Source organism: Diadema antillarum, unplaced genomic scaffold (genome assembly GCF_040938485.1).
Source record: "Diadema antillarum isolate AM-2024a unplaced genomic scaffold, OU_Dant_1.0 seq00001206_RagTag, whole genome shotgun sequence".
In the NCBI taxonomy this organism is placed as follows: domain Eukaryota; kingdom Metazoa; phylum Echinodermata; class Echinoidea; order Diadematoida; family Diadematidae; genus Diadema; species Diadema antillarum.
Genome location: NW_027271999.1, coordinates 873033 through 894299, shown reverse-complemented (window position 1 = coordinate 894299; position 21267 = coordinate 873033). Strand labels below are relative to the sequence as shown.

Genomic DNA, 21267 nt, shown 5'->3' with positions numbered 1-21267 from the left:
ATCATAAATTAGGTAGGCGTTTCTGCGCGGTTCTGCGGTGCCAGAGTCCGTAATTGTTACACCATGGTTCTCCTTTCGCATACTTTCTATTCCCGCCAATGTGTGTTGACGCAGTGCGTGAGTAACGTCGCTGAAACTCACCTTTTTTCCCCCTGATCGTACTGATGCATCAATTCTCTCTCTTCTCTTTTTTTCTCTCTCGCTCCCTATCTTCCGCAGGTTGTTCGTCAATCGTCAAAACCAGGAATTATTTGATGGTTATTCATTGTTCATCTGATACTCTCGTCGCACGATCACATCGGCAATCGCTAATGATCGGAAACAGTCAAGAAAAAGGGAGTTTGTTCCACACGAGTTACCCAGAGCGCATTTCCCTGTGTTTTTTTTTTCTTGGAGATTCTCCGTTTAATTGAAACAACCACAAATGATATGACAACAAACATAATGATGGAGCAGACCTAGACAGTTTCTCTATCTGTCTTCAAACTTGATGAACCACTGCTGGACTGTTTTAAAAGTAAGAAATCGACTTGGCAAAGAAAAGGGGAAAAAGTGAAAACTTGGAATAATGGAGATGGCAACAGCGAGACGAAAGTCCAGTTTAGCGTTCTCGACGGTGTGTGGGAACGCCCAACCGGCCGACGAGGACTCGCAGTGGCTTTCCTGGGCCGAGAAGCAGTTTTGCCAGATCGCCGGGGAGGACAGACAAATCGACGAGGATGAATTCAAGATGGCTCTGGGAATCAAGAAGGTAAGTTCGACACACACGTAGAGAAGTGAGGCAACAATGAGTTTACAAGATCGACCCTCTTAATCCTTAGTCAAGTTTTTCGACAGTAGACTTATTATAGCAGTGATGTGATGATATTGACAATGACAACAATATCAATGAAATTAGTTGTAAGAATAATGATAACCATGAAAACAATGACACAAATTGGATAATGGAGAAATTAATAAAAAAGGAAGAGGCCAAAACAACGAGTTCAAAAAAAAAATGTATCTAAATCCCCCCAAACACATTGAGCCACTCTAGCCCCTTCAAGGCAGGTATCGCTATGAGGTATTGTTACAATGCAAATAATACTGTTTAGATGTTTCTGAAAGATGCTAGGGGAAGAACATCTTCCTAAACCTATAGTATTACGCGTTGTTCCTAAGTCTTGCAGTTGTAATGTTGAATCATTTGCCATTGAACTGATAGTTTCCTTCTTTTCACATTACGGATGCCTTTGATCTGGCTCGAAATGGTACGTTTATATCAGGGTGTGATATGAAGTTACCGTGGTGTCAAGGCGAAAAGAAGGCCGAAAGTTTCAGGCTTTCCTCTGTTCATGCGCATCCCGACGGAGGCGAAAAGAGAAGCGCCTCTGTTATGATAGGAGGTCAACCACGTTTTAGAATGGTGGACATTCTGGTTGTGAAATAAGGCATGAGCATTGATTCTTGATTCTTGATTCAAACTTTATTTTCATTTTTTTTTCAACAGAATATGCAAAGAAATATGTGAAGTTTGACATGAGTGTCGTTGAAAATATACAAAACCTGCCAGAGATAACAACATATTCATGTTCATGTCTATGTGATCAGTAGAAAAAAAAAAGAGACATACAATCGTATTTATACACTCTGCGAAAAAAAAAGGTGGAGGTACCCACTCAAAAGGCTAAGCTTGTAGGATGTGGCTGATGGGCACCTCTAAGGAAGGAGGATAGATTCGCGGCAACTTGTTCACCCATGTCATAAAACGCATTGATATAATGATTGCTATGAGAAAATTACATTAAACCAATCGTGAGAGTGTGATGGTCTTGGAAGGGTTCTAACCAGCATGAAGACTAATACGTTTTAAAGAAATCGGCCAACATTGTAAGTGATGAAAAATTGTGCTATTAAGGAGATTTCTATGAAATATATGTCAGCCTTAATGGTGTTGAAAACACACTGTTCACTACCCTCTGTGGCAGCTTTGGGATATGAATACTTTTGGAATGCTGTGACAACAAATCATTCTCCTCGGTATGTTTATCAGATGCATGATAAGGAAGGAAATGCCAAGAAAGTGTTGTTTTTTTCTTCTTCAAACAATTCACTCATAATTCAGGAAATATAGGCTGTATTTGTGACAAGTCATCATGTTTAATACTTTGAAGAAAAAAGAAAAACTGTGAAAATGGAAAATACCGCTGAAAAAACAGGATGAGTTTTTGAGAAGTTGATTGATATAATATATTCAACTCTATGGTATCGTATATTTTATATCTTAATGACAAATTTCATTGTCTGAGATTGTATCGAAATTCGAAATTTTTCAGATATTATGAAGCAGGACTATGTGGTGTTTGAAAGCCATATATTTTAATTATCTGATTGCCTAATCTGCTGCACGTTTGACGATTTCCAAACTTCAAAGTCGATTTTCTCAGAACTGTCTTTATCTGATGGCATGCTCCCTAAACTTTAGGGGTATTTTTTTCCAAAATGAATCGAGGAGGACTGCATGGTATTAGAAATTGTAGAGACTAGACTATCAAGATTGTCACTCATATTACCCCTGTTAAGGTTTTAACACCTCACATTACTACTACTGTACCAACAAGAAAAACTATGGGAAATTTCTATGATTATTGAAACCCATTAAATGAGTATGTATGTATGTATGTATGTATATATATATACATAACATAATATATACTATTGTAATGAAAAATATACACATGTATATGTATGTGTGTATAAATGTCGAAGAATAAGAATACATTGCATTTTCGGCTTCATTCTGGCGAAAATTGCATTCATTCGTCATCAGTTCCACTAAGAATCAGCAAAATTCAACCGACTTACGTCTACGGCGCTGAACAACTCCCAATTGGACAATTACCCTCAGGAAAGCGCTGACTGGTCAGTTACCACAAGTTAAAAACCCCCAAACAACCTTCAGGCATAAACCACTGCACCCTTCATAATCTCTTCTTTACCCCCCCCCCCCCCCCCCTCCTCTCACGTACAGGATGTAGGCTACCCTATATATCCCCGCCCCCGTGTATAGTTTCCGTACGAAAAGCTATCAAACATTGGATGACCACCCTGACGGTGTATTAACGCCGAGGCGATTTCCCATCGGACTATCATTGCCGGAGAAGCTGCGATATCTGGATAGATAGCAAGTGACAATCACCACTGGGTTTGTCACATCCCGAGGAGAACTTACCCGGGACATTTTCCTCTTACAACCCGCAGGCTGATTACAACCAGCATCATTTTTCTGGTGGCAATACGAACGTGAGATGCCGCATCAGTCGCCAATTTTCCACGTCAAGATTCACACGTGCGTGGGGTTTAACCTACACACTTGCTCATGCATCCCCACACACGTACACACAAACCCACGCACACAAATACACACATACACACACACACACACTCACACACACATACACATTCACATAACATAAACACCCTCTTGTTCAGTCAGAAACTAAACAGTATTAAAACCAAGACCGACGTGTAATGGTTTGCAGGAAAAAAAAAAACAACCTGAAATCAACCCACGTAGAGTATTGTATAACGCTGGAATAGAAAAGGGCGTGCTGAACAAGATGTGTTATGTCAAACGCGAAATCAAGTAGCCATTACTTCTGCATGTTATGTCCGTGTACTAAAGGTGCAGATAGCCACAAAATCAGGAACAAAATAGTTAAATCATCGTAAACAACTGTCCCTATTCGTTCGTTATTACTTAAATTATATAGATTATTTATCTAATTTATATATTTGTATACATTACTTTTATATATGCATTTGCATATCCTAAACATATGTGTATATATATATATATATATATATATATATATATATATATGTTGATAAGGTAGTCCACGTGTTGGCAAGATAAAAAGATAAGTAACAAAGCTGCAACAAAGTTCATGCTGTATTCACCAACGGTTTATTTCTTCACACAAATTTTCGAGCGTCTCGCCGCCCTTTCTCAAGTGTTGATACTGAGAGAACAATAACAAAATTAAGCCATAACAATATACTGCAAAATTTGTGTGAAGAAATAAACCGTTGGTGAATACAGCATGAACTTTGTTGCAGCTTTGTTACTTATATATATATATATATATATATATATATATATATATATATATACATTGTATATATATATATATAGAGAGAGAGAGAGAGAGAGAGATAATGCATGCATACATACATATATAAATCAAACTTAGTTTACGAGGGGACTCAGAACCATTGTAGAAAAGAGAAAACATTTCTGCAGCTCAGTTCGATTCAATTCAATTTCATTTTATTTTCCATCCAACAAAGAGTGGACAAAAATACACATGCAGCGTGCATTAAGCAATCATAATTGTTCGATCGATCTTCTTTAATCCGTTGAAGACTAGTCTCGAATATGCTCAGGCAGGTGTCTGTGGGAAAAGTGTGGTATAGTAAAATCAGCTCCTCCCCAAAGGGTTAAGTGACTTTATCTAAGGGCCTGTTTGAATCCATGGTGCCTTCATGTCTCAAATTTGTAATGCTTCTTCGGGACGTCAGACTCCGAACTTAGTATTAAAAGGCATCTCATATAGCCCAGGATGCATTCAGTGGAATGTATGCTCGTTTGTTTTTTCTATAAAGATAAAAGTTGGAATATTTAAGACAAAAGAATCGACACATGGCAGTAAATGTGAATTTCATACATTTTTCTCTGTCACCCATGCAGGTAATACTAACACTTAACTAATTTACAGCGGTGAGAGAGAGGGAAAAACACACACGCTAAGGCCGGAACTGTGCAATCTATTGCAAACAGGTCATATCTATATTGTCAAAGTACTGCTGATATTCCATGACAAACGTCATAAATTTCCGTCATATCATACATCACTTCCAATAGCTTTAACTGCTCCAAAATACATCGACCACGCGGAGGTTTATGGGTATTTTAGTGCAATTTGTGAGGCAGACAGTTAGGCCAATGTCTCCTATTCCATCTCCCAACGAAACGAGATTCGATTCGAGTGGTATAAAGTGCATTGTGATGAAACTGGCTGAAAAAAAAAGACGAGTTATGTCCATCATCTTTCCAGAAGTGCGAAAGCATAACACAACGAACCAAACGAGCTTCTTCGTTTCCAGATACCGAATTCATTGTAAGCTTGTTCGCAGTTCGACAAGGACAATGTTTCGAAACAATAACGGTATCTTTTTTCGGTGGGGGGGGGGGGTGTGAGTATGTGAAAGATGCAGGAGAACTGCATTCTTGTGCCGCCAGCAGTGACTGGAGATACATCCTTTTTGTCGTCTTGACACGCAAACTACAGGAATTAGACACTGATGAAAACCATCAGCCAGATGTAGACTTCGAATCGATGCGGAGAAATCAATTTTTCGTCATTTCCCCATCGCTGCCCGGCAACGAAATGTCACACGGGGTCATCACTTAACACCGGTTGCTCGCCTTCTTACGGTGCCTTACAGCGCATCGCCGCCGCGACACGTACAGGTGTTCACTGCATTGTCCTGCCACAAAGCGGGAAATTACATAATTTGTAACTTGAGCTTGCTCCGTCTGAACCTGTGGAGAAACATGACAAGACGAACAATAATTGAAAGCAAATTTTGCCCTTGGTTAAACGAGGTTGGCCCCAATGCTTCAAAACTTTCCCCCCAAAAAAGAACATGATAAAAGAGACTAGTATGGATTTAGATGCCTTTTATGAGCGGGAACTATTTACTTATATGGAACGTTAACCTGGTAATGTCGCTGTAACTGCTTAGCATCAATTTTTTGACGCCCTAGCGAGCTCGAAAGAGCGGGAAATGGTCAATAGCAGCAGAGAGCGGGCTGTGCGGTGGTGTCGATGCTTTCGTTATGCCCAGTTTGAAGTCTCCGCTCTCTCCCTCCCTCTCTCTCTCCCTCCAGTTTCACACACTCGCAGACACACACACACACACACACACACACACACACACATCAGCAACAGCACCTACACACACACACACTCACTCACACTCACACACTCACACACAAGCAGAATTTTGGAACGCATTTCCTCGTCATTAATACGACATTTTGATGGAGCGGGAGGTGGCGGGGGACCCTATTCGCCATTGTTGAAAAGAAAAAAAAATGTTGCCTACAAAGGAGCAGTTGCCTGTTAAATGCGGCACCGTTGAATAACTCTCAGCAAAAACCCACATCTCAACCGATATAGTTTAATATATAGGACTTCGCCTCTATAACAGAGGAGCAGAAAACTAGACGCGCCTTTGCTGGCTGCCGCGAATACAGGGACAAGGGAATGACACGCAGAGTGCCTTCATCTTTTTTTTTGAGAGAGAGAATATTTGAAATATAAGTGCACAGAGAGAGTAAATCGATAAATCAAGTCTAATATGAAAATCGATTCATATTGGTTTGTACCTGAGCTTAGGCCTGTGAAATTTAGCTCTTTGATCGCGAAATTTACTGACTTCCTGTGAGTTGCACGTAAGCCACGCTGCACTTCTTTACTGTGTCAGACTTCAAAATGAAAGGTACACCCGTATGGCGTTAGAAAACCAGCGATGATTAATGACAAATATTGTGCGATGATAAATCCTCCTCCCCTAGCCCTCATTTACATCACAATCGGAGTATGACATATTACTTTCCCCGCATGTATGTATACTGTAAGGAAATATCAGCAAGTCTGTTTAGTGACATTGAATCGCACACTTTTAATATCCGGTAAAGACCGTCGGCTGATCGTCATTTTCCATCAAATCTTAAAGCTGGCTCTCCCTGCCTGCCTTCGTCACATTCAATAGAACTCACGAAAGTCATAAAATATTATCGTAACCCTACAGATTGCGAGCTAATAATGACATCAAATAGCTCACAAATCACACTTTGAATGCGAGCTGTCTCTTTCTAATAATTGATGCAGACATGGAGATGGACAGCTACTTACGCACGCACAGGAGAACAAGAAACTCCGACAACACCTACATACTAAACCTGCACATCCACCCAATCATCATCTCAAGCACGCACAAGCACACGCACGCACGCACACACACACATACACACATACACGCACACACACACATACACACCCTCACACATCCACACACACAGACAGACAGCCTCATGTACACACATACAAACACATGTATAATGGCAGGTAAAATAATGGCGGGGAGACGTCATGTAGCGCTGATAGAGTAATTATTATACCAATAGAAGAGTTTATTTTATCTTGATTTGATGACATTCTTTGTACACCTAACTACCGACAGGTCCAAGGAGAACTGATCAATATTCTTGATGTCAGCTCTTGTTTTAAACTTCATGCTCTTCAAATTATTGTGTTTATTTTTATTTCTATATTATTTTGGTGTTGTGATCTTAAAGTATGTAAGACAAACAAATCCTAGTAAGGGTTTATTTATTTGTTTGTTTTATTGTTCCATATTCAACGTTTTACGTATAAATCATAAGCATATCAGAATATTGAATGTGTAAGTTGTCAAATACAACAAATACGATAATTGATATATAAAAGCACTGCTTGTATTAGACGCAGTTCACAAATGCTAACAAAAAGTGCGTTCATACATGAAATTTGCAGTTGTAAAGAAATGACCAATTTTGAAGTGGGAGAATGCAAACGTCGAAAAGTATTGTATTAACTGTAAAAGAATTAGAATCACATTCGTAATAGCGGTATAAGCAAAGGAGTTGACTGTGGAGACTGGTAAAAGAACAGTACACTAGTGTAGATACACACGCGCACACACTGTGTATGCATATTTAGTAGAAATGTATCGCATTTATAATCGTATATATACCTCGCCGTGTTGGTATCCCAAAGACAACATGTGGATTAAATCTGGCATCTGGCGTCATGTCTGGCACTTTGCCTCATCTCTTCTTGTTGACGTCGATGGCGCACTTTTCTTTTCCTAATGATGCGCCCCTGATTAAAATCCTCTCGCCATTGTTTGGGCCAGTTTTATACATACGTCTCATATCATGTTTGCTGCCTTCTCCATTATCCCAATCAAAGTTGTTCAACGTCGGACAACCAAAACCAAAATCAAACTAAAAAATTTCAAGTGCAAAGTAACTACAGCTACCTTGAACTTCAATCCTTATTGATAGAATAGCACTTTGTATCTTCCATATATAATGAACGCATACACGGTGGATATCACCGACGGGATGATAAATCAAATAGGCTTAAAAACTTTGAGTCGAGACCTTTCGTAATCTATTATAAAGCTAAAAATTGAATTAGAGTAACTTCGTTGGTGTTAGACAGAGAATAGAATCACATGATACCGTGGTCAGTTGACAATCACTTCAAAATTTGACTTTTTAGAATACCAATTAGTTCTAATAATTCAGCAACCTATAAGATTTGATATTTCAGCCAAATCCCCTAAAACCTATCCAGTAGTTTATTTGCGTAATTATGTCATTGTACTTATCTAAGTTTTTAAGATTATAAGTAACTACAAGACGACTTGCTGTAGGAGAGCATCTGCAACATATTTATTATGTCTAAGGTGTGTTAATAAAGCTATAACTTCCCTGAAATCATATATTTTGTCAAGAAGCAACCTGGTTCCTCATGGAAAGCGTAAACCGATGAGAATTCAAATATAAGTTTTTACTTCTTTTCAAGAACTTGCAAACTGAGAGGAATAAAAAAAGGGTGTTAATCAAAAAGTGAAGATGTGAAAACAATTAATCTATCACTGTAGGCATTGTTTCATTTTCTCCTTTGTAGTCGTTCTTCGCCGAGCGATTCTTCCACTTGTTTGACGCCGATGGTAGCGGCTATATTTCACTGGACGAACTGATGGAGGGGCTGTACCTCTTAACGAAGGGCGACCCGGTTGATAAACTACGATTTCTCTTCAGCGTGTACGATGTCGATGGTAAGTGATTCATGGTTTGCTATGATACGTAATGGCACTTCCGGGGTGGCAGTGTTAATCTTTCAAAGCGATATTTATTTTCCCAAACGCGGACGAAGTGTAAACACGTTGATTGACCGCACACCCATCAGCGCTTGGCCCCTGTGTAGATTTATTCGCGCCTTAACACTCTTGCCATACGATACATCATTGTTAATCCATTTTGAACACATGAATTGAAAAATAGAGGTACATTATACCGTGAAGACTTGGGACACCAGCATTACAAACAAAATTACGTAAGACATCCTTCCTCTATTTGAACTGATCGCTGGCTATTACTTTATGTCCGTCAGAAACTCGCGCGCCTTAAGTGCTCCTATAATTCTATCGCTGCGACGTCGTGTCTGGTAGATTAAACAAAGGTAAACTAAGAAATAACGGTGTCGACTCGTAAAACGCACAAGCTGAAATGATTTCTGTCCTAGCGCCATTATCTCTGTCTCAAAATCCTCAAAATACAGTAAATACATACATGCTTTACTTTTTCTCTCTGTTTATCCAACCAATCTTCGTGCTTATTACTTCTTTGTGTCTAAGGCACCCGCTATATACTCTTCACTAACTTCTCTGCAGACAGCGAATAAACACATCCACTTACAGGCAGCAAACGCATCGAAAACTTGTCTTACGTAAACCTATAGCTTAACGGAGTACGCATCTGTTCTTGTCAAATACTGGAACAACAGTTGTATAGATTTGACACTATAGAAGACTCAGTTGTTCCCCGTAAGTGAAACAAAAATGATCAGAAAGTGAAATTGAAGTTGAAGCACACATATTCGATTCTGACTTTTGTCTCATTTTTTTTTAATCGAATGACGTGCGCTTACGTAGTTCGTACGTATCCAACTTAAAATTAAGGATATCGTCGTTTCTTTACGTTTCCAAATTGGACACTTTCAATTTAATTTCTTAGTCTAACTACAAGTGAATTACTATTCTCTATTAAACGCTTGCTTTTCCAAATTTTGACTTTTGCAGTAGGCCTGCATTTCTGAAATTTGTAAAAAAAAAATAATAAAGAAAGAAACAGGTAAGCTTGCAGCATCGTGACGGCATTAAAGCCATCAGAAACTGTAGGAAGTTTTTTTTTTCGAATTGACTTACAAGAGGAATCTAATCTGCTGCATCTTGTATTCGACTGGTCACTTTTTTCTATCGACCTTCCACATAGTACCTTTTAGCGAAGTAAATCAGATTTATTATTTCTCACCTTCCTGATCATATCACATTAATGACCTTCTGTCACAGCCACAAAGGAAGCGATAAAAGCAGCAAATCAATCGCCGAGCTGAATGACTCGATCGTAATGAAGAGTGACTCGATTAATGGTGTAGGATGATTATGTCGATGTATGTTCCGTTAGACTGCAATACAAACGAATTGTCATTGTCTTGTGTGTGTCCAAAAAATAGTCTGAATCAGTCCTTGATTTGATAATAGTGATGATGGGGGGGGGGAGGGGTAGGGAGGATGTACGGAGGGTGTGGTGAAGCTTGCGTCTTGGGATGTCCTCCCATTAAAATTGAGAGTTGCTCATAACCTATACTGCTTTAGTATGCAAACAAACTCAGGCTCCTCTAAGTAGTGTAGAAAAAAGGCATGCTTCTTGACGCTAAGGGGGAAAAAGATACATACAGTCACTTTAACGCTGCCTCTGGCTAATCAGAATTTCCCAAAATCCCAATGCGATCAGGCCTGATAATAAGCGGTGTGTCTGATGGGTTCCTGGTGACTCCTGTATAGACCAGGGGAAGCCCTGGAGGAGAAGGAGGAGGAGGAGGAGGAGGATAGGTTCGGCTGACAGGAGGGTAGAAAATAGTTCCCCATAGACGGTACTCTCGGTTTCCACAATGTAATCTGAGCGTCTGCATGACATTCACATCGTGCTGCACATTACGTGGAGCTGAGGGAAAAGCCGTGTTGACGCGAACTTAAGGCGAACTTCAATTCGCATGGCTTAATCCCTTACTATTAAAGCACGATGTCAACTGACTCATATTATGTGTGTATCGGTATTATGAAGTAGCGGCCTTAACATATTCACTTTGCATGTTTTGAATGGTTACTCACTGTTACTCTTTTCTTTTTCGTTATCGGTACGCATCACATGATTAAAAACATTTGACATTTAAATGGTACTTTTAGAACTTTAATCTACGAATATATTTCAATCATTCGTGTAGCAATGCCACAACGAAAAATGATAAAAGGGCATGGAAGAGTATAACAGATGTCAGTCAACCGTCAGTCACGGTATACGAGTCTGGAGTAGTAAAGAATTGTGGAATCGCAGTTTGTTACAACTTTGTCGCGACTAAAAAGTGACCCATCTCTTGTCGACGTACCTAGAAATTTGATCATTGTTAAGATTACTGTATGGTCAATAGCAGCAGCAGAGCCCTCTCCGGCACTACGCCTTGGGGGAGAGCAAGGTTCATAATTCAAAGTTCACGGTTCAACTTCATTCCCTTCGTATCTCTTTCATCAGTCTTTTCTTCTCCATTCGTTTGTTTGTTTGTCTGTTTGTTTTTAGGGGGTCTACTAACATCAGTTCAATAGTCCTTGTAAAGTCCATTAAGTGCACGACGCACACAAACACATGGATGGAAACCACTTACTTAGTACATGTAAAGTTATAATTGTATTTGATTAAATTTGTATAATAATATATAATATCACAGTACTTCTCATTATTAGACTACAATATACTGATATGTATGCACATCACATAAGGTACCACACTGAATCATCCAACTTCCAAGACACTTGGTGATAAAGCATTTTCATCTGCTGCTCCCAAACTGTGGAATCAACTATCCCAAACTCTCCGCAACCAGCAATCTCTCATCATCTTCAAAAAACATCTAAAAACTCACTTGCTTCATTAATATTAATAACCCACTGGTAAAGCGCATTTGAACATGTATGTTATGGAAAATGTGCTTTATAAATGTATCATTATTATTATTATCATTATCACATACACAAGCACACACATACACACGTATATATATATATATATATATATATATATATATATATACATACATATATATACAATATGTATATATGCATATGTGTGCGTGTGTGTGTATGTGTGTGTGTGTGTATTACACAGAATAGATTTACAATCAAGCATGATATTGAAAGCTCTTGGAATTTAATGTTTAATGTGCAGAATACACTTTAACCGTATTATTCACGATTTTTTTCTAACTCGAGAACTTCACATCAGTGTTAGATAGCTAATCCCATAACAAGGCACTCGTGGAGGGAGGGTGGAGTGGCTTTTCGTCATTTTTTTCTGCTGGCAAAAAAGAAGAAGAAGGAACTTGATATCAAATATCCAACAGGACTTCAACATGACTTTAAATATTTTTTTTTCATGCACTTACATTTTTATGGTATGTTTATCATAGAAGTAATACATTAACCAATGTTTAACTCTAATATTATGACCATATAGTCCAATCAAGTTCTATTGTATCGGGGTAATCGTGGGGTGTAACTTATCGCAATGCACTGTGGTGCAATGAAGGACATTTTTACTTTTCATTTAGTATAAAGAATGTGATCTTTTCTTGTCAGGAAATGTAAAGCGATTCTCTTTTCTTATGTAAATGTCAGTCGAGAATTGACATTATGAATGGAAGAGAGCATACGATTTCTAGCAGTCATAGTGCAAGCTTTGAGTGTGCAATCGTCAATTTGAAAGGGTTATTTTGGCTCCTCAATCACGAGGACTCTGCGAGAAAATTGAAAAGATAAAAGAGTAATCTTTGCCGACAGACAGAGGGAAAAACAAACGTCAAGACGGAAATTCAAGAGTGGTCCGAAGGAGAAATTGAAGTTGAAGGAGTTTATCGTCTTGTTGGAATGTGAGTGTAGAAGGAACAAGCGCGTGATAGCTCCCGGGGCTCGCCCCGAGGAGTTCTATCATGCACCTTACTCAGTTACACGTTATCGCACGATCAGCAAATATAAAAATGCGAAATAATCGATCGGGGCGATCGATTGACGGCGTCGGGAAAGCAACGCGCGCCTTTTCTCACTGCGGTATGATTGGGGATACATTCCATCATGTTGCTACGTCGATTGAGCCTCCATAAATCAACCTTTAGAGAGCATTGGACAAATAGTCATTCAAATTACTCTAATTACACAAAACTGACGGGCCATAATTCTCCGCACATCCCCCAGCCAATTTTCATGCAAGGCAACAAAAATAGTCTTTGTTGTTAATATGCTTGAAATATATATGTTCTTTGTCGTTGGGAAAATCGGAAAGCTGCCGCGAAATTTCGACAGGCAATAAACTCTACCACGGTTAATTTAAACGGATGACATTTAAAATATCACCCTTCCATGCTCATAGCACCTCCCTGGGCAAATTTGGATTGGTATTCGAATGGAAGTTATTCACACACATTCTGTTTCTGCGATTTCTATGCGAGTTTTAAGCAAAGCTAGAAAGACTGGGGAAAAGGAAAGGGACGACGGAGAGAAATAGGTCGCGATATAGATCAGTTTTACTCATTTCATGTTCATGGATTCATCTGTACAGTGACTTCTTCGGGCAGCTCTTGAGCGGAGTGCAAAAGTGACAAAGTGGACGTGCATTTACTTCAATCTGTGAGATGTGCTCAGATCTTATGAATAGCGAAGACCTGTAAGGCACCGCTTACAACGAATGACACATGAGCGTAGCGCGTCCCGCTGGCCCTGTAACCTGTTCAGCGAGCGTCGCTTACAATCAGGGCTTTGGTTGAAAGGGGCATGCTGTGAACGGGCACTTATTTATTGAAGGGAATGAGCTAAATGAACGATGGTATCCGCTTAATAATATGACAGCGCGCAGGGGAAAATGGAAAACAAACGCTAGCAAGGGATGACAGAAACTAATACTCTTCAAATGTATTTGATGCCATAGGAGGTTGTTGATGGTAAGATGATGTGAGGGCATGTGTCTTGTCCATGTAGTCTCGTTCATGGCGGATAAAACGTGACTCGGACAGGTGCTAGTACACTATCTAAAGAAAAACTTATCTTTCAAGAGGTTGGCTGGTTAAAAGACTAATTCATTGAGTGTAGAGCCGTAGGTTGTGCACAGTTTGCTTAAATAAAAGATGTGTTTCTCGAATTGCAGGCGATATATGCAATGCATTGTTGTTCACTCCAGTCAAGAGAGGTTAAAGAAACTGTTACATCAGACTTTTGGCATTTGTATCATCATACGAATTTAGTAATCAATGAGTTTCATCAAGTTCTTCGCTTATCAACAAGTACATTTTATTTTGTTGGGTTTTTTGTTTGCATTGAAATAGTTGGAAAGAAATAGATCCTAATCGAAAGAATTTGATATCAACTATTTGAAATCAAACGGAACTGCAGGTGGTTTGTTTCATTAATTGTTCCTATTCTTCCATTGTTAGTGATGGGATAAAAAAGATGCCGTCAAAAAAATTGTGGTTCATATTGACATTGGCAGTCAACGTCATGCGCTTATCTTTGAAATTAAATAAGTGATCATGGTACAGCTACACAAAAAGACAAAGACAGACAGACAGACAGACAGACAAAGACATTGCAGGCTGACAGAAGGGAGGAGTATTTCTAGACCGACATCAGCATCAAAGGAAACATGTTAAAATGCCAAAGCTGTTAATAATAGATGTATGTCTGACGACACGATGAGCGCGTTATTGCCCTTAATTTTCTTGATAACAATCACATGAAGAAGGCAGACTAAAGGACAGATTAAAAATAAAGACAAGCCTGTCTATATCGTCCACGCAAGGGAGATGAAAAAGTGGCCGTTTTTAGATGGGTGGCTGCTATGATTATGCACGGTCTTTAACATGGTTTCATTCCTTTATTTAAGCACAGCTCATACTTCAGTCCAGGGTCTGTTCTTCCGCAGGTCTGTTATAGACAGATGGCCACTATAGGCAGATGGCCGCTAAGGCAGGCTTAACTGTACATCATTATAAAAGTTGTACCTAACAGTTATAGAACTATTGGTAAGATTTGCAAGGGACACAAGTAAATCCAGTGTGAAAATGAGAGGAACAGATTTTCAACTGAAAAATACTTCACCTTATACAGTATGTACCCCCCCCCCCTAAAAATACAATGCAATTTTTCGCATTAATAACTGTGAAAATAATGACACAATCTAAATGCTTTTTCAGGGTATGAAATTTTAACTTTTTCCTTACATCTTGTAGAAAACCCCATTCAATTTGGTTCAGTAGTCATCTTTGTAATGCGTGTATGGGTCCATTTCTCCCAAGTTTTGCACAAGTTTAGCATATTAAAATGTTTTGCTCACATCTGACAGGGCGACCAATAAATGATGTGCATAACATTATATCAGTATGTAAATATGCAAATTTGTAAATATGGAAATATTGCTGTCTTGATCATCTTGATAAAAAACAAAGAGAGAAAAATGAAAAAGAAATTATGAAACAGGAATTCAACATGGAATACGACTTCAATCTGGTCTTCAATGAGTTAAATTTCCATATGTTTCTTTAATCATTCATTTTAACACCTTACTAATTTTCACAAATCTCAGAAATCTTCATCCTTTGTGATGCAATTCATTCTTCATCCTTTAGTTCAACATGAAAACAAACAAGCAGTCACTTTTTCGAAAGACTTTTTTTTTTGTGAGAGATCACAATGGATAGCGCGTCTCCTTCCAAACCTTGGAGGGAAGGGGCTTTACAAAATATCCCCATTTCTCTGTGACCACAGAAGCAAATCGAATGCGGTTTTCTGCAGAATGTAGGTAATAGGTTATTGTTGCAAACGCTGAAATTAATTGTATTTTGATTGCTTTGCTTCTTTTAAGGTTATCGTTGCAGAAAGTCCGACTGTATTCTTTTTTTAGTACATACGATGTAAATGATTTAACGTTTGTTTACCATAGCAGTTGATCTGTGAGAGATGCTTCTTCTTGCGCTGAAAAGATGAAGCCGTCAAAGTTATGACAAGAAGGCCTCATTTGCGTCTAATTTATAAAAGATTCATTCGGGCACCCTTTCTGATCCTTGTCATAAAGAGTTCCCGATGTCCCCGACCCCATATAACATCCTCCTCCTTCAACTTTTCCTCCTCCTCTTCCTACTCCAGAACGAGGTGATTTCGCCAAAGATTATTCTTTTCTGGGTCAATGGAAATTGATGCACGTGTTGACAATGATAGTCTTGCTTCGTTAAACGGAATATCCTATATAGTCATATACATAAATACAATTACACATGTACACTGTATATCCTTATCATCATCCGTATAACTTTTTCTTTATACATAATCTCGTACACAGATTGAGTTGCTCCAAAAAGGCAATGTATAGACGCTCTTCAAACTGAAAAGAATTGGGAATTGAAAACACGACAGACCTGATTGAAGCTACCGCCAACTCTATAATGTTTAATAAAACATATCCAAGACTCAGTATTGCCCCACATTTTGATACGATTCAGTGCATTCTTATTTTGTCGAGCAAGCCTGACCTCTAAATCGAAACATCCATTGATGATGTACGTAGGCTCCTATGTAATACGAATATTTTCAGCCTTTGTGTGTGACCGACCACAAGTGCGGGAATAAAAAAACCGCTTTTGTGGATACTAGTGGTGATGAGGGTAATGAAGCAAGTCCCGATGTTCCCGCAAAAAAGTACATCAAACAATGCGTATTAGAGCAGAATGCAATTATTGCCTGTAACTAGGAAAGCGCGAGAAGCAACTCATTCAGTGAAACTCCCAGGGTATTCTTTTATTTTTAAATGAGGACAAGGTCTAACGGAAACTATTACTTAGAGTTTAATAAAATACTTTTGGCAGCCCCAGAGAGATTTTCACATACACGAACACGCGCTTTCTTGCTCACATGTATGTGAGGATATAATTCAAATTCAAATTCAAATTTATTTCACATGCTAAAAAGAAAACATCACGTTCACAATAAAACAGAAGAGAAAAATATACAAACAGACATAGCACGTGAGGGATCAGTAAAGGCCGTATGAAGCCTATCGAGGCCGATTCCCTTACAAACAATAAATAGTACGCAATTTCCATCAAATATTCTTGCGGTCGGCTACACGTCACTTCCGGTTGACTGGAGTGAAAACAAACAGCTTGCAAGCGCTAAGCCTGCATAATGCGCATACTGCATGCTGTGCATGTGCGACGCGTATAATTTATGTGCAACTCTACGCAGACATATACATGGGGACTGTTTTTCATTATTCATTTTGTCATTTGTGCCATCATTCATGAGATACATGCACCATGTCTTGCCAGCAATATTCTAATAATCTGGATCCTGTCGATCGATCGGTCGCGGTATTTTGTCATGTTGACGGCAGTCGGACTGGACCTGTGCCCGTATGAAATCGCGGCAGGACTCTGGATCAACGACCCGACAAAATGGCCAGATGTGCAATTAGAACCTCTTTGAGTAGGCCCTACCCCGATATCTACGCTTACTTAGTACCTCATAGAAACTTCAGGTAGGTCTATAGGCCTAACGTTAGTACTGTAGTAGGCTTAGGGTGCCCTAATTTAGAGTAGGCCTAGGGCCTAATCCTTCCGCCCGCACAGCTACAGTACTACAGCTTGCGCTAGCGCTATGCTCGCGGGGCGCCCCCGGCAGAAAACACGTACAGCGTTACCACTCCAGGCTCACGCGACTGTTTGTTTTCACTCCACCGCTATCCATGACCCCGTGACACGCAAAATACCCGGATGTCCGACCATGAGAATACATCAAGGAACAAAAACAACAAAGAAACATCAGTGTTGGCTCATATTTGTTTACGTAAAGATGTCAATAGAAGGAACGAAATAGTTGTGGTTGTCCAGTATCCTGCTGACCATTATCATACGCTGGCGATATCATGGATAAAGTTACACTTTAACATACCCCTCTTCAAAAAAAAAAAGCGAAACAAATCTACTTTCTCATGATTGCAATTTGAATGTGGAATACTCGCTTAAAGACAAACACGAAATCCAAAGTTGTCCTATTTCTGCAAGAGTCTGTTCTGATTATTCTAGTTTTGACGTAATTTAATGTCGAATTTATTTGGGGTGTACTCATTCTTTTTTTTTTCTTATGTGCCAGTTGTACTCTATACCCGGATATGAGCACTCGATTTTAAACAAGCCAAAGAACGGGTTCCCTCCCCCCCCCCCCCCAAAAAAAAAGAAAAAAAAATATATGTATATATATATATATATATATATATATATATATATAAATATATATATATTTCATGGGTCGATTATATGTCTCTGGACTGCAACCGTCTAAATCTCGCCCACAATGGCTCATTCAACAAAAACCAACTCAATCTCCTTCCCTCTTCCTTTCCTTCTCGTTGCCAGTGGGATCAAGACTAGAGTTCAAAAGGGGTCAACCCACTAGACCGAAGCCCACAAGTCATGCAGACCACGAGTTCTAAAAAAAAAAAAATAAATATATATATATATATATATATATATATATATATATATATATATATATATATTTCATGGGTCGATTATATGTCTCTGGACTGCAACCGTCAAAATCTCGCCCACAATGGCTCATTCAACAAAAACCAACTCAATCTCCTTCCCTCTTCCTTTCCTTCTCGTTGCCAGTGGGATCAAGACTAGAGTTCAAAAGGGGTCAACCCACTAGACCGAAGCCCACAAGTCATGCAGACCACGAGTTCTACACTAGGCAAATAAGGCCCATGACTTCGACACTAGGTAAAAACAGGCCACGAGTTCGACATCACAACACGGGGCGTAATGTGTCGGTCTCGTGGGCCTTGTTTGCTTAGTGTCAAACTTATGGACTGTATGACTCGTGGGCTTTATGACTCGTGAGCTGCATGATTCGTGGGTGTCGAACTCGTGACGTGCACCCGTTCAAAGCTCTTCATTTTGATACTAGGAGTCCGTTGTCATTTTCTCACTCCAGTTACGCTCCTCTTGTTCCCTCTTATGAGAATTCTTTCTTTCAGATCTTTTGTGGGCATGTATATGTTGGTATGTGTGTTTTGTGTGTGTTTTTGCATATATATATATATATATATATATATATATATATATATGTGTGTGTGTGTGTGTGTGTGTGTGTGTGTGTGCCGCTCCAGTGATGTAAACTGTTCTGACATAATGACAGGAAACATTCACTAACAACTGAACAATTCACCCATTTACGTCTCACGTCCTCACCCTCCCCATTGGAAGATATATTGCAAAAACTACTCAATAGATAAGAGTCCTGTCTTCAGAAAACTAACAGCATACTTTATAGCAATACGATAGAAGCCGTGACAAACAGATATTATATTTGATGACACTCTATTTGAGAAAATGCATCTGAAATTACATTTCTTGGTGTCCCTGTCGACAATGATTTCATTTTTCGGAGATCTCATGGTCAGCATTTTGTTGCTTTGTTTCAGCTGGGGCAATTCATGTTTGCTTATGATTATGATACACTCTTGCGTATCTTCCATTTCCTATTTAAAAGAAACAAATCATCTTTTATCCCACAGGCAGTCTAATGACTTTCATATACCTCTCCCAAGGACTTTATCAGCTCAAAATACTTTCATGTACACTTGCCCTATATTTTTATTTCTTTGGATTGCGAATAAAAATAAAACAAACCAAAGCCCGCTCACTGTATGTGATCTTCTAAGTGCAAGCTGAATCCTTTTCTTTTTGAGTCCCAGATAGGTCCTGGAAGTAGTGCATCTTACTGAGCCATAACAAATGCGAACATCATCATCCCGTGATAATGAAACGCATGTTTACTTCACTTTATCAGCACAGCTTTCCAGGTGCACTGAATCACCAGCTATTCGGGCCACTTCCTTGATTGGCCATGTTCCGGTTCCTCATTTGCAGCTTGTAGGATATAGGCAGTTACATTTACATTTACACTTACAACTAGTCATGTCACGTTGCTGTGCTTCTGTGTTTGTGTTTGTGGATGTTTTTTTTTTCTGTCCTTTCTGTTTTACGATGTTTGCTCTGTTTTGAACTACGTTATATTTTACTTTTGTAATCAAGAAAGTCTAAGTTTTTGCGCAATGCATAAGTTGTCCACAATGTATGTAGCATTGATTTTACTGCACCCCTCATTCCCCCCCCCCGCTCAGAACATAGTTTAAGCAACAAGCTTGGTTGAATCTATACTTATACAAGCTTTCATTTCAATTATTACCTTGAGAGTCTATTTTCTATTTTTCAGTTGACCAATTTGTGCTCAAGATAATTTGTAATAGCTTGTATCATTTATATATTATGTCATGGAAAAGTGAAAGTAAACTGAATTGAATTGAATTGAATTGAATTGAATTGAATTGAATTGATTCCAATTGTCTATGAAGTTAAGAATTGAGAAGTGAGCAAGGACAGACATTAGTTTCTCGTCACTCTAAAAATTTTCATTTGATTTTTATGAAAATCAACGATGACTTGAATGTAACCAAAGTAAGAGGTGTCCCTTTAATACTGATACATGTAGCTGGGCAAGCTATCTTCTTGCTCGCGATTAAAAAAAAAATAAAAAATCGTTCATTCGTATTTGCCCTTCCTCCTGCCTGCCTTCAACATCAAGTTCTACAGTTGAAACTACTCTGACAACATATTAAAGCTATATATATGAATCAACACTGTAGCATCTATCGCCGATATCAGGTATCTCGATGTGTGCACCGAGAGCAGTATCTGGCTAAAAACAAATATAGAAAACAGACAACAACAAATGAGAAATAAAAACCTGCACTGATGTAACTTTTCAACTCCTGACTACACTATGCAATTCTGCGCCACGTAATAGCTGTAGTCGACATTTAAACAGGAGAAAGCACGAAAGGCAAAAAATAGCAAATATCCCTAGTCATGCTAATGGTAAATAATTTGGAAACCAGCGGTGCCTGGTTGCATCCAGTGGCGCATGGAATGCTGTTTTGAGCGAGGAAAACGAACTCTGAGAATTAGCAGTTTCCACCAAAAAAAAAAAAGAAAAGAAAAGAAAAAACAAAACAACAACCAACAAATTGCCTTTGATTATGACCGCCCCGGCCTTCATTAGCGGCGCTTCAGAAAATCACAATGCTATACAGCGAGTAGAGAGCTCACAATACGGTTTCATGCTGCGACGCAGAAAGAAATTCCCTGAACCAATCGCAGCTGTACGGCTTGAACTCGCGAAATGACTCGTACGCGGATTGAGAATGGTTTTGAATGGTGTGCTACATTA

The 21267-nt window shown here is 39.0% G+C and overlaps 1 protein-coding gene across 1 annotated transcript in view; it reads left to right on the top strand.

The window, feature by feature from the left end:
* Positions 1 to 210: 210 nt before the first annotated feature.
* LOC139744724 (NADPH oxidase 5-like) overlaps positions 211 to 21267 on the top strand; it is an 85253-nt gene continuing 64196 nt past the window's right edge. The window contains exons 1-2 of the mRNA XM_071655147.1: positions 211 to 751; positions 8787 to 8937. Of these exons, the coding sequence (XP_071511248.1) occupies positions 569 to 751; positions 8787 to 8937 (334 nt within the window). The 5' untranslated portion in view covers positions 211 to 568. The remainder of the gene's footprint in view (positions 752 to 8786; positions 8938 to 21267) is intronic.